This window comes from Plectropomus leopardus, chromosome 1 (assembly GCF_026936395.1).
Source record: "Plectropomus leopardus strain MGB_pleo_1.0 chromosome 1, ASM2693639v1, whole genome shotgun sequence".
Taxonomy (NCBI): domain Eukaryota; kingdom Metazoa; phylum Chordata; class Actinopteri; order Perciformes; family Serranidae; genus Plectropomus; species Plectropomus leopardus.
Window position 1 is genome coordinate 23,465,003 of NC_142176.1, and position 14,022 is coordinate 23,479,024.

A 14,022-nucleotide genomic window follows, 5' to 3' on the forward strand; every position below is an offset into this window, starting at 1 on the left:
TGACTTCTTACAGAATACAGTTTTCATATATACACACTCATACTCCAATTTTTGTTAAAGACCGCATACAAAGAACAGATCTGTAATAAAAGGAATAAGGCAAAAACTGAAAGCACGAGGAAGTACAGGGGGACTTGATCCAGGAGAAGAGAAAGAAAAGGAGAGGGAGAGCGACAGATGGCGGGCAGTAGATTAGCCCTCCCTTGCTGTTCTCTGCCCTTGTGAGAGCATCGATTAGACCACATTCACAAAACCTACACACTAGCACTCTCACTCTGTTACCCTTCGCCCCTCTCATTCTTTCTCTCTTTATCTCACTCATGCTCTATATCATGTGCTCATTTCAGCAGACAAGTCAGCGATCAGTCGATTAGCTTCCTAAAAATCTCTTGTCAGTCTCTACTGCCCCAGTTCCAGCCCTCACTCTGACTCTAGTTCTTATTTTCTGGGACATCAGAGCTGTCCTGCTGCCAAAATCCATGATCACTTCCTGTCAACTGAAGTCGGACGAGGAAATGCTTGTGTCTGTGGGTTACCGGGGCAGGAAGTGTTGAGCAGAAAGATTGGAATTTCTTTGCTCCTTTTCCTCCTCCGACTACATCATGTGAGTCTGACTGGCTGATGAGAGAGGGAGATATGGAGGAAGCAGGTGTTCAGCATGCCAGTGATGAAGGGAATGTGAAAGCTACAGAAGCAACTCGATAGTCTGATTCACAGTGTCCCCAACTAAGATGCATGAAAATAAATTCAGTGTTGTATTTGATGTTTAAGTTACATATATTCATATCAGTTGTCTTAAAGTAAATGTGTAAAATGTAGTCCTCATAGTAGTGCATATAATGAGATTTTGATTATATATGCTCTGTACTGAAGCAACAGGTCACACTTTTCATCCCATAGCAAAAAAATGTTTTATATCTAATCAAGGCAGTTGTGTGGTGGCTATGTTTTAGCAGGAGGAAACAGCTGTGAATTTTCAAATTGTACCAACCACTTAATAGATAACAGATTTTTTTTTTTTTATTCTTGCTGGTCAGTGAAGCATATCTAACAGCCATTTTTTATATTTTACCAACATTTGGCTAGTGGGTGGTTCTAATTTTGTACCCTGCCAGCATGGTACAAGTTACTGGTCTTTTGTCAACAAGGAGCCCATATATGGTACATTTAGTCTGTGGACAAGTAGTCCTGGAAATATACCATGTTGTTACCCACCACAAGCCTCCCCACAACCAAACAATATTTAAAAAAAACCCACGGTGTTACAGATAGGACGATGTTGATATTTTATCAATATCAATACGAGATATATGACTCAACAATATTATAGAATACTGTGTATCCTTTAAACAAAGCTGTTCAAAAGAGGCTGAGTCATGCTTTTTGACCCCATGGTAGTTTGGGGTATGACAATGACAAGGCTATTGAGCCTTTCGGCAACTACAGATGTTCATCTGTTCACTTTTTTCCCCTGCCTTTTTTTTCTTCTTAGGATACATTTTTGGGCTTTTTAGCCTTTAATTGATAGGACAAACTAAGCGTGAAAGGGGGAGAGAGGGGGGGTGACATGCAGCTAAGGGCTGAGGCTGGAATCAGACCCACAGCCACTGTGACGAAGACTCAGCCTCTGTACATGTGGCGCCCGCTCTACCAACTGTCCTACTGGGCCACCTCATTTTGATGGTCATTAAGTCTCTTCTGCTGTATCATATTATCCATACTCTTATCATGATAGCTGACCAGCAGATGGAGACATGAAATATAATGCATTTCAGTGTATGCAATATTCATTCATTGTGCAAAATAATAAAAAAAAAAATTAGTTGGCCGATTCAGATATTTCCTTTTAAAGCCAACATCTGCCGATACTGATGACATGCTGATATTATCGTGCTTCTTATTGTGATATTTGTTTTTCTCCATATTACCCAGCCCTAGTTACAGAAACTAGGTCTAACTATGTCACAAAAAATACAAAAAGGACAATAAATCAGCTCTCTAGCTGAATATCTACCTCATCTAACCGCACTACTCCAATCTTTATTGCAGTAAACTAAAAAAATGGAAACACAGACACCTTCACCCTTGCACTAAATCCACATGTAACAGCAGCTGAATTCCCACACTTGCTTTGCATGTGCTTGACTCAACAGGAGTGGGTTTAAAGCAGACTGTGAAAGGTGTGGCCATTGGTGACAGGAAGGCAGGTTGGAAATCATTGAGACCAGAGCTTGGCTGGCAGTATCTCAACAGCTATTGGATGAATTTCCAACAATTTTGTAAGGACGTTCAAAGTAACCAGAGGATGAATCCCACTGACTCTGGCGATCACTGGACCTTTAAAATTTGTGGTCGCAGAGGATAAATTGTTATCATTTTGTTGATCCTGTGATGTTTCTCCTAATGCCATCATCAGGACAAAATGTTAGCATGCCACCACATTGACATAAAATGGTTCATATGGTAAACATTTTTTGCTGTATTCGCATGCTCCTCTGATGGTCCCATTTCCCCAGTTGAAAAGTCATTCTTCAGACTTTGGTGTGTTCATGGGCTTTAAAATTAACATGAACAAAAAAAACATTTACTTTTATTCGACATGTTTCTGCATATATGACGTCAACTCATTAGATAGTGTAAAAACATTTTTCCAGACTTTCTAAGTTGTTTGTCCTACTTAAGGAAGCGTTCACAAGAATTTTCTCAGTTGGCAACTCATTTTTCTGATTATTCTGACACCACAGGGATGCAGGGTAATTAACATCACTGCTGGCATTATATTTTGAGCCATGTTAGCATGCTGACGTTAGCATTTAGTTTTAAGCACAGCTGCAGTGAGCCAAAGGATGAACATTAATGCAGCATCTGTATACTGCAAACCCATCAAACTTGCACAAAGAACTGATGTCTCATCACCAGGACACTACCGGTATTTTGTCCAGTGACTGAAACAACCTTCGTAGCTGCTGCAAGAGCCTAAATCTGGTCCAACACAGTATTGAACAGGGGTTATATTTTGGTAAATGTCTTCGTTATGAAGATTTATTTGCCTAGCTTGTGTAGTATTGGTGTCCGGCCACTACAGTGATCAGTGTGGATAGTATTGGAGCATGTCCCAGTAGTTTAAAAGCTTTGGGACATGGCCAGACGTCCTGACTGAAGAGAACAGGAGGAGCCCTGTTTGACTGTGCTGACTGACCAGAATCTCTCCCCCGCTGCCTTTTTTCTCTCCCTCCTCTCAGTGACACCACTGTCCTGTTTTAGCTGCAGTATTGACTGATGACTGGGCTGTGACTGTGTGTTTTGCAGATGGCTGCGAGCAGTAGCTGAGGACGCCACCGGGAGTTCCCCCTCTCTGCCTCTGCCACCTGCAAATATGAATGGTAAGACCACTGCAGTGTGTGTGTGCGCGCGAGTAGGTGGAGGAAGGGGGAGGACCAGACATGAACAGGAGCATGTTTTTTTTGGCTCTGCAGATCTGCTGTGGCCAACACAGTGTTGTTTCTAGTAATAATTCCCAGTTCGATGCTTGTGTGTGACTGCGTATATATCTGTCTGAATACAGTTGTAATCATTTGTGTCTTACTGTGTCTTACTGTTAGTATGAGTGAGGGCTTAATTTTCAAATCCCCACTGTCCCTTCTTGACCAGCTTACTTTGAGTCCTAATTTTAGTCAATTTGTTGTGCTCTGTGGTCATTACAAATTCAATCACTTTCCATATTGTGACACCATATTTAGGGTGTCCGCCACAGGACTAAAGTTACAGGAGCTGTGTGTATTTTGTTGATGAAGTGAACTGTCCATTCACTGTGTCTGCTGACTGACTTTAAACACTGATGTGTAGTCAGCCTCTGTGAGAGTGCTGTTGTGCCCTCCAGTTTGAACAAAGTGACACAGTAACAGTGCACTTCATTATCACTTTGTCAATATCAATGCATTCTCGACTCCCGGCTGCCACTGAGGCTGGTGTTTGAGTGTGCGTGCAACTGTCTTCCTTCCTGTTTCTTTGCAACTCATAAAACGGTTCCAGACTTTTTTGTAACCACACAAAGTCTATGCTCATTTGCTTTGCTCAGAGTGTTGTCTGTGTGTAATTTACACTTGTGTGATTTATTTAAACAGTGAGAAAGTGAAACAGCCGTGGGCTTTTTTGAAGAAGCAGTTTTGCTGAGTAAGACTCAGAAATCCCTCAAATCCAACACATTTATCAATATAAAAAGATTAATTTTCATGCTTCCGGTTGACGACAGCCATGGCCAGAGTCATAATTCTTTTGGGTTGTATATACACTGGATTGTTTTTAATAACTTTAAAGTACTTGAAATGTGCATTGTGCAGCTGTATCATCCGAGTTAATACAAGTACTGGATGGAAACTCGGTATGGACAGATAGTCAGTATCAAATGACTCTGATCAGGATCAGGGGCAAAAAAACTTGATTGGGACATCTGTAATCTCAAGACCTTGAAGGAATTTCTTCAATTTGGCGCAAATGTCAACTTTGACTCAGCAATGAAGTTGTTGTTGATTTTGTTGTACAAAGTTCATTATGACCTCAGAAAACATGTTTTTGTAGAAAACTCAAGAATTCATATGTTAATTAAGACAAAACTTCACACAGATACATCTATCTGGATGTGATCTAACAGGATAACATGGTGAAATAATGACATTTTATTAACAAAAGTTCAAGGTTCAACTTCATTGTGACATCATAATGTTATGCAAAAAGACGTTTCTGTCTATTATAAAATGCCGTAACAGAAGGAGAAATGTTTGGTCAGATATTAAAGTGACATTAATCTTTGGTGTACACTGTGAAACTGCTTATTGTAAATATTTGCTGTGTCGCCGGGTTGTGAATCATCCACATTTTGCCAAAATACACGTAAAAGTTTTTATTTGATCATTTAATTCCTTCAAAGTCTTCACTACATATTGTATATTATATGAGTCTGGACAGACATAGATGTAAACTTGACTGTTTGGCAGAGGCATACAACCATTATGCATGTAATTTTAGAAGAGACCTGTGATGACTGGGTTCATATTCATCTAGAAGATAATGGCTATATTTCCTGATTGGTGCTTTACACTTTGGAATTTCTTTTTTCTCTCTTCAGGTAGTCCAAGTATATGGGCGGTCACTCCAGAGGAGAGGGTCAAACATGATCAGAAGTTTGACACCCTCTCCCCATCAATGGGCTATGTCTCAGGTACACACACACAAGCATCACCGCACAGACTGTTGGTGCATCACACTCAGAGTGATTTACCTGCCAGTACATTTCACCAGGACACGTCCCTCAGCCATGAGATGTGTAAAGCAGTGATTTTTTAAAGCCACAGTAAAACACAGGCACGTGCAAATATTAGTAGCTTTGAAATGCACACAAATGTTGTTGACATTCTCAGGTGACCAGGCAAGCATACACACTCATGTAGGCATAGAAATACCGTAGATACTAATGAATTTTATGCAGACACATTATTCGATTTGCATGCAGGAGAATCTCTATTTTCTTGTGTCTTACCTTTGTCTCTTTTTGTAGGGGAGCAGGCTAGGAAGTTTTTCCTCCAGTCGGGGCTGCCTGCATCAGTTTTGGCTGAGATTTGGTGAGAAACACTTTGACACTCACACACTCAGATTTTTAAGTAGGGTAAAACATTATGGGGAAAAAATATAATTGCAATGATTTTAGACCAATATTATAATTGCCATTCAGTATGTAAGTTCCTTATTACCTTTTATACACTATACACTATTATACAATATTGGATACAGTCAACACACACTGCTCTTTCATCCAGGCTGTTATCATGAAATGAGATAAACAGATGCATGAACTGATGCAAATGACTTATCTTTATTTAACTACTGAATTGTAAAAACCCTCAATCACAGAAGAATATTCTAACTTGTAACTTCAAGCCTGTAATAACAAGTTGTTTTCTTTATCTACCTCTATTTGCATATGTCATGTGGAGCGTAGGGCAGCGTGTGCATGTGAAGCTTACATTGTCAGTTATATCCGACCCGGTTGTTGTTTCGATTAACCAAAACTTTTGTGATTGCATTGTATTGCATCGCAGTGTCAGATTAAATGTGATTTATCACTGGAATTTATCACGAGACAAAAGATTTGAGCAGTCTTTAATGACTATATCTGGTTCCGTCTGTCTCTTAGGTCTCTGGCTGACATGAATAAAGATGGGAAGATGGACAGGTTGGAGTTTTCCATCGCTATGAAGCTCATAAAGCTAAAACTCCAGGGTACACAGCTTCCCTCATTACTGCCAGTCATCATGAAGCAGCCTCCAGTGCCTGCTCCCAGCCTCAGTAACCCCACCTCATCCTTGAGCAACCCAGCCTATGGTACAGTAATATTATTATACACTGCAGGTGGATGTTCATTAGCAAGGAACTCTCCATGGTGTGAAATGTGTCTTTTGGCTCAGCAGCCCAACACATTAAAAAGTGTTTAGGTTAAAACATGGAAATGCAATTTTAAAAAAACTAATTTGGGGATTTTAACTACTATTGAAAAGCATATGTAAAATGTGTCTGACTGGTCACCTTATATGTTTGTGCACATTCATTCTGACTGCTGTGTCATCTAACTGGTATATCTATTGTGCATGTGTGTCTTAGGTATGGCTTCTGTGCCTAACATGTCCATGATGCCCGGGACAAACCTCACCATGTTGACCCCTATCTCTATGGCAACCTCTGGACTCTCATCCTTGACACCAATGACAGGCCTTACCCCTTTGGTTCCTACAGCAACAGGCATGAGCCCTCTAATGGTCTCCACTCTCCCAAACGGCTCCATTTACCAACCAATTCCAGCCGGATTGGCCACTGGTACAGATGATTTAAATTTCCACCTTTTATTCATGTATTTACTCAGAAACTGTATTTACTACTTTACTTGCATAAAGGCAGCAACTACTTTTTTCACTATTAATGGATCAGTTGTTCCATGTATAAAATGTCAAATAATTGTAAAATGCACATCACAATTTCCCAGAACCCAAAGTGACATCTTCATATTGTTGTTTTTTTCCCAACCAACAGTCCCAAACCCAAAGAGCATTTTTATGCCAGGTATTATGAACATGCATCTTGAGTCATCCAATCACAAGTGGACAGTGCAAAATACAAGTGTAAACAACCACCAAGACGCATTGTGATGCAATCACTCAAACCACTTGCTTAGGTAGTCTGGGATGCATTTCACCACATATGTTTTGATGTGTAAACTCTAAAGCATCCTGATGCGTCCCTGACGAGGACTAAGTCAATAATGCAGGACATGTTGGTTGTTTGCTAATGCTCTGTAACCTGCCTGTTTCTTGATGAGATGGATAAAGTGTTGCATGACCATCCAGAGTTTTGCTTGGTGGAAGGAGAAGTATTGATTTATAGTGACAGCAGTAACTCCAGTTGTACTGATACAACTACTAATGTGCTAATAAGCATGCAAGTGAGAGAGTGGGAGCCATAAGGGACCTGGACCCTTTGACCCTCTAGTGAAGTGACGTAGGCATTAATGAAATCTGAACACAAGCGGTTAGCTGGAGACACATTATAGACACAGATGTGAATGCAATGTGTCTTGGCTGTTCATTTGGGTTTGGATCACTGAAACACATGTCTATTCCAGGTCTAAATAGGCTCAAAGATTCTTTATTTACTAACAAAAATGAAAAGAAGAATTATCGAATTCTCACATTTACATTTTTCACATTTTTGCTTGAAAAATAACTGAAACCATTATTGGTTATGGTTGGGGATTAGTTTTCTTTCCATTGACTAATCGATTAATCAACTAATTGTGGCAGCTCTAATTGCAAAGTGCTTTTTTCCCTCACAGTCCCCTACTTTGAGAGTGAATATTGTCTGTGTCTACAGCAGAATGTAGATGATAATATATTTTTGAGGGGAAAAAGAGGGGAAGGGAGAGTCAGATCTCTCTGTCTCATCTCCATACAAATAGCTTCCCTGACCTTGGAAAGCTCTGCTGGATGACAGTATATCACTGACCCACTGATAGGTTGTCCTCTCCTTCCTCCCTTTCTGATAATAAATAAAATGTCTTTATGTAGGAGATGGAGAGGGGGATGTCATCAAGATTTTCTGGTTGTGGTTAATGGCCACAATATCATCATGAAATTACAGATAATGATATGAAAGTATGTGATTGTTTGCTTTGTGTTGTCAGGCCTACCTCTCTCTGCATCCCCCTACTCTACGCTCGGACGTTCTTCTTCTCCTGCTGGAATGAACAAGGCCTCTTCGCTGCTGGACCTAGCATCCACCAGGTAACTCACACAAAAACTCACTTTCCCCTTTTGCACAATCAGTGCCTCATTCATCTTGTCTGTCTTTTTGGAAAGCAACAAAACACACCGAACCTCCTGAAGTTTGGTGCATTCAGCTTGTGTTTTTGTGTCACTTCATTTGTCTTTCAGCTCCGCTTCCTCGTCCCCCTCTGTGATGTCCCCCATGGTCACTGCTCCCAGCGACTGGGCTGTGCCACACGCCTCCAGACTTAAATATAGACAGCAGTTCAACAGCTTGGACAAACAAATGACAGGATACCTCACTGGTACGAAGTGTGTGCGTGTGTGTGTGTGTGTGTGTGTGTGTGTGTGTGTGTGTGTATATATATATATGTACTCCATGTGAACAGTGTGGTGGTTACATAAACAGACTATGGCTGGTATGCAGGCGTGGAGGAATCATGAACAATTGATGATATAGCAGTTGACTCCCTCTTACTTTCTGTGTGTCAAGCCTTTGCTAACTTTAAGGAAGAGGAGGCTGTGGCTGCCACAGATGTGGGTGTGTTCAGACACAGCAGCAGTTTCTCAACACACACACACGCACGCGCACACACACACAGAGAGTCAAGTATGCATTTGCCTTTTCTGTTACTGCAAGCCTTGCTGGACCTGTTCTTTTGAAACCGCCACGATGCATGCACACACACTCACTTCAGCCACACTTGCAGATGATTTAATCACAGAATGAGTTTGCACATTATGTGCGGTCCAACATTGAAATAGGGATGATATTGTAGGGTTGACTACTTACAGTATATTTGACGTGAATATCATCACTAGGTGGGTAAAGGTAAATAATAGAACACCACAGTCTGGTTAGTTCAGAAAATTGCACTTTACTGTAATGTAGCCTTAAAAACCAGTTAAAGACAACACTTACAACATTAGGATATATCCAAAATCTAAGACAAGATCTAGTCTCATATCATGATATCAATAAAATACTGATATGTTGACCAGCCCTAGTCCATCACAATAAGTAACTTACATGAATAGCTTTTATCAGTTATTTGAGCTCGTAGATTATAGCAAAACAAACGAGCTATCTGTTGATTAAGTGTGAAACTGTTTTAAAAAGGCAAAATATTTTTCATACTGTCACAGTCCTTTGATCATCGTCTCTAATATCCGTGTTGATGAACGGGGGTTAAAAAGATTCAGAGTAACTATTGCATCTTGAGAGTTGTTTACATATTTTATTTAAACAGGGAGAGAACCTGGAATCAGTTTAAGGGCTCATTTACACTCCCTTTACGTACTCCAGTGGTACTGCTCCGTTTTTCCGTATCCATTAGCTTTCAGAAAACATGCACAAATATAGACGAGAAAGCTCTATTCATACCCATATACGTATGTAAAGTTTAGCAGAAATGAGCTCTTGGAAACCAGTTGTGATGGTGCACAGGACTTCTCTCTTTGTTCACTTGCCACATTTTAGTTTAATGAGTAAAGGCACACGTATTGTACAGGTCCTTACACACACCCATGACCTTTTCCCTCCTCAACCACACCCACACATCTGTGCTGTACAGGTGTTCTGATGTTTGTCACTCTTGTTGCCAGGTCAGCAGGTGAGAGGTGCCATGGCGACCACGATGCTGACTCAGACACAGCTGGCTTCCATCTGGTGAGAACATCTGTGTGTGTCTGTTCATGTCCCAGTTTGTTACAGTGTTGTGTTCAAGAGCCAAAGTTGGTTTTGGCAGCCAGACAAAAGAAACTTCATTCCACTGTAGCTGGTATGACATTACACCATTGCTTGAAAGAAAGGAAATAAATAACTTGTAAAATCTGGTTAAACTTTAAATTATATTACCGTACCTCTAGTGTGATTTTTAGGGGGGTGCAAAGCTGTAGTTCATAGCTTTTATAGAAAATGTATATTTTTTTGATATTTGCTAAAACTGTCACTGTATTCACACAGCACTTAACTAAACAGATAATTAAAAAAAACCAAACAGTTACACTCCTCTGTCTACTCTGTTGCCTCGTAGTGCTTCTAATGGCCTTCTCTGAATGAAAACAAACAATCAGAGCTTTTAACAGCAGAGATTCTATCTCTTGGAGGCATTATATGGGGACAAGGGTCATGGTTTTTTATCACAAAATATCTCCCTCATGTTACTCTTTCAGAATACAGCGACAATTTCAGCAGATGTGATCAGATGTGAACAGCTATAGCTTTAACTCCCCAAATCCTCCCGTATGTTCATAAATGATCCCTATAACTTGTGCCTCAACTTATAGACTGGACATGTCAATGTAGATCAGAATCCATAAGTAGCTGAGAACTATAGCCGCTGACCTTAACTAGCAGTTCAACTTAACATAAATGTGATGAAAACAGCTGATCGGCAGAAAGGTGCAAATCTTTATATTAATCTCATACTCAGAGGCTGTTTTAAGGATGTATGCTGTGTAGTTCACATCATGCACACCCATAGGTCAGTCTCTGCAGCTGGACAGCTGAACTGACAAACACGGAGACTGCCAGTCGTTGAGATAACGTTACAGGACTGTAAATAATTGGCTAGAAACAGCAGAGGGAGACTCCTTGGATAAATAACATATTTTCACATCTAACTTGGTGAATCAAGGGCTTATTTCGAACAAACCAGAGTAAGTAGCACACAAATCACACAAATCGCATCCTTTACTGTAGATATCATCCAAGCTCACTATTGCATTGATGGTATGAAATCATGCATAAACCTTGTTCCTCCAATCTGCCACTCACCTGCAGGACTTTAGCTGATGTGGATAAAGATGGCAAGCTAAAAGCTGAGGAGTTTATTCTGGCAATGCATCTGGTGGACATGGCAAAGATGGGACAACCACTGCCGCTGACACTGCCAACTGAACTGGTACCACCCTCACTAAGGTATGTGCACACATATGACACAGTTCAACAAAAACATTGCAAATACCCTGAACAGCAGATATAAGCGTTTTCAACATTTAAGTACATTAAACATGGACTACATTAATGTTTGTCTAATATTTTGATTGTATGCATTCCAACAAGTTATTTTAAATCTATGCTCCAGGACTGCAGTGAACGGATCCAGCTCTTCTTCCTATGCTGCGCTAATTGATGACTTGGACATAGAACCTCCACAGAAAGCCAAAACCAACAGTCAGTACTCACACCACCAACCCTAAACGCATAGTGTAACTGTGTTATGTTAAGTGTCATTCTCTATGTTCTCCATTATTAAGATAATCAATTTCTCAATGATGCCAAGTAACCAGATAAGATCAATGGCTGTGGTCAGACTTGCTTTTTATTTTTGTACATACACTGATGAGTTATAATTGAATATAACATACATATTGTTGTAACAAAAACAGTGGCCACTCGCAGCAGCCTAAACTGTAGCAGCTAAAAGCTGTTTTAAATCCTTAAATTTCCTAAAAATCAATTAAATTCATGAATGTTTCTATTTTAACTGTTTATGGTCCTCCTATTCAATCACCTTAGTTCAAATAATAAGTAATTAGTCAAACAAGTTATCAACATTTTCTAAATTAAAAAAAATAAAATAAAGTTTGTGTATCTATTGCGTTGTCCTGCAGTCACATTTGCAATTTAAATACTTCTAAAAAAGTTTGGGTTCATTTAGTGTTCAAACCGAATAAAGATTAAAATAAGTTATCTAAATTCTTTATTCATTCAGAGAAAATAGATATTCTGAGTTCGATTTAAATACTTACTCCCAGTAGAGTTGGGTCGATTTCCAAGTATTGCCAGTCTGGTGTACGAGCTTAAACCGGCTGAACTGGCATTTGTAATTATGACACTAATTTAAAAGTTCACAACATCAGCAACCTGTGACTCCTGGTGGTAAACTTCGGTATACCGGTCTGGTCCAACGTTTGGCTTAATATCAAACTGGTTTGAAATTTTTCCAATGAACCCAACTCCCAATCATCATAACATGTACACCAACACCGACTGCATGAGAACTTTTGTTTGTCTTCTTCAGTGACGTTTGAGGATAAATTCAAAGCTAATCTGGAGCGAGGGAACGCAGAACTGGAGAAAAGACGACAGGCACTGCTGGAGGCGGAGAGGAGAGAGAGGGAGCGGCAAGCTCAGAAGGAGAGAGAGGAGCGAGAGAAGAGAGAGAGGGAGGCTCGGGAGGCCGAGGAGAGGAGGAGGAAAGAGGAGGAGAGGAGGCTGGAGCGACAGAGGGAGCTGGAGAGGCAGAAGGAAGAGGAGCGACAGAAAGAGATCGAGAGAAAAGAGGTGAGGGACTGTGGATGCTGTATTTTCGTGTATGATTGGTTCCGTCTTTATATTTACAGCAGAGAGTCGTGTCTTTAACGTCAGTGTCCTGTATGGGTTCATTCCAGGCTGCACAGCGGGAACTGGAGCGTCAGAGGAAGGAGGAGTGGGAGAGGAGGCGGCGAGGAGAGCTCCAGATAAAGAGGGAGCAGGAGCAGGATGATATCATCAGATTGAAAGCAAAGAAAAGGAGTCTTGAGATGGAGCTGGAGGCTGTGGTGAGTGGTGGAGAGAGATTGTAGGTGTATTTCGGTGCAACATATCACACACAGTTGTACTGCAGGCTTTCACCCATCAAAAACACATTAAGGAGAGTTTGTAAAGTTTCTGTCATACTCTCTCTCTCTCTCACTGCGTTTCTCACTACCTCAGGGAGACAAGCATCGTCAGATCTCAGACCGACTACGGGACTTTCAGAATAAGAAAAAGCATCAGAAGACTGAGCTGGATCTGACCAAACACAGGAAAGAGACACGCCAGCAGGACATTAACAACTTGCAGAATCAGCTAGAGGTGTGTGTCCTGTGTTTCTGAGTTGTTTATGATGCTTATTAATGGTTTTAACATTTTTTGTTATCTGTGATGCATGGGTCGGATCATTGCTTTCTCGAGAGACAAACCAGTGGAGTGATGCAGAAATAAGTTTGTATGTTTGCACTCCTGGTTCTGTCGTCTCAGAATCAATCGGTTTTTTGAATGGGTTCTGGGGTAAATGCCTGAAATAAAGTCTGGTGTTAACACAAGCTTAAGAGACTTTCAGGTTTTGTTCTACAACATCAAATCCATCAGTAAATAGCCCACTCAAATTTTGAATCTTTAATGTGTTTTAAAAAAGGCATTTGCTAACAAGTGGCTAAAAGAGACTACAGAACGTCATCATGCTGAACACAGCTTTATAGCCTCATTGTCGGGTTGACGTTAAATCTTAAGTCTTAAATCTTGAAAGTCGTGTTAATTTGTGTGGGTTATCTCTCTGAATTTGTAAGTATTCTAATGTTTTTTTTGCCACAGAGCTTGTTTTCAATAATAATCCAAAATTCAAAGAAAAAATCCTGTAGGCTTTTTGACAAGGGATCCAGGGCAATACCAACTTGAAAATAATGTCATACCTGCACAACTCTATAATCTTTTTCAAAATGTTTTCCTTCAGTAATGAATTGATGTTGTTTTTAATGCTTTTCCTCTTGTTTAGGAGTTCCAGAGGAAGTTGTCCCAGCTGACTCCGGAGCAGAAGAGACTGACGGACAAACTCAGAAACATGTCACTGAATAACCTGCCTGGTTAGTATTGATGGATGAAATGATAGAGGGTGAAGTTAATTGGGTAGTTAAATCACATTAAAAAAAAAAACTAAATAAGTGAAAGGCATAAACATTCTTAACA

General features: G+C 40.3%; 1 protein-coding gene across 2 annotated transcripts in view; it reads left to right on the plus strand.

Moving 5' to 3' along the window:
• Nucleotides 1-14,022, plus strand: part of itsn2b (intersectin 2b) — a 41,602-nt gene that overhangs the window by 5,839 nt on the left and 21,741 nt on the right. Inside the window, exons 2-15 of one of the 2 annotated variants that reach the window (XM_088078120.1) lie at nucleotides 3,310-3,383; nucleotides 5,126-5,218; nucleotides 5,555-5,618; nucleotides 6,191-6,378; nucleotides 6,655-6,867; nucleotides 8,228-8,327; nucleotides 8,478-8,614; nucleotides 9,915-9,978; nucleotides 11,095-11,232; nucleotides 11,399-11,487; nucleotides 12,338-12,600; nucleotides 12,708-12,857; nucleotides 13,012-13,152; nucleotides 13,832-13,919. In XM_088078120.1, coding sequence (XP_087934246.1) covers nucleotides 3,377-3,383; nucleotides 5,126-5,218; nucleotides 5,555-5,618; nucleotides 6,191-6,378; nucleotides 6,655-6,867; nucleotides 8,228-8,327; nucleotides 8,478-8,614; nucleotides 9,915-9,978; nucleotides 11,095-11,232; nucleotides 11,399-11,487; nucleotides 12,338-12,600; nucleotides 12,708-12,857; nucleotides 13,012-13,152; nucleotides 13,832-13,919 — 1,735 coding nt within the window. In that variant the 5' untranslated portion in view covers nucleotides 3,310-3,376. The remainder of the gene's footprint in view (nucleotides 1-3,309; nucleotides 3,384-5,125; nucleotides 5,219-5,554; nucleotides 5,619-6,190; nucleotides 6,379-6,654; nucleotides 6,868-8,227; nucleotides 8,328-8,477; nucleotides 8,615-9,914; nucleotides 9,979-11,094; nucleotides 11,233-11,398; nucleotides 11,488-12,337; nucleotides 12,601-12,707; nucleotides 12,858-13,011; nucleotides 13,153-13,831; nucleotides 13,920-14,022) is intronic. The other variant, XM_088078124.1, reaches the window with a different exon arrangement.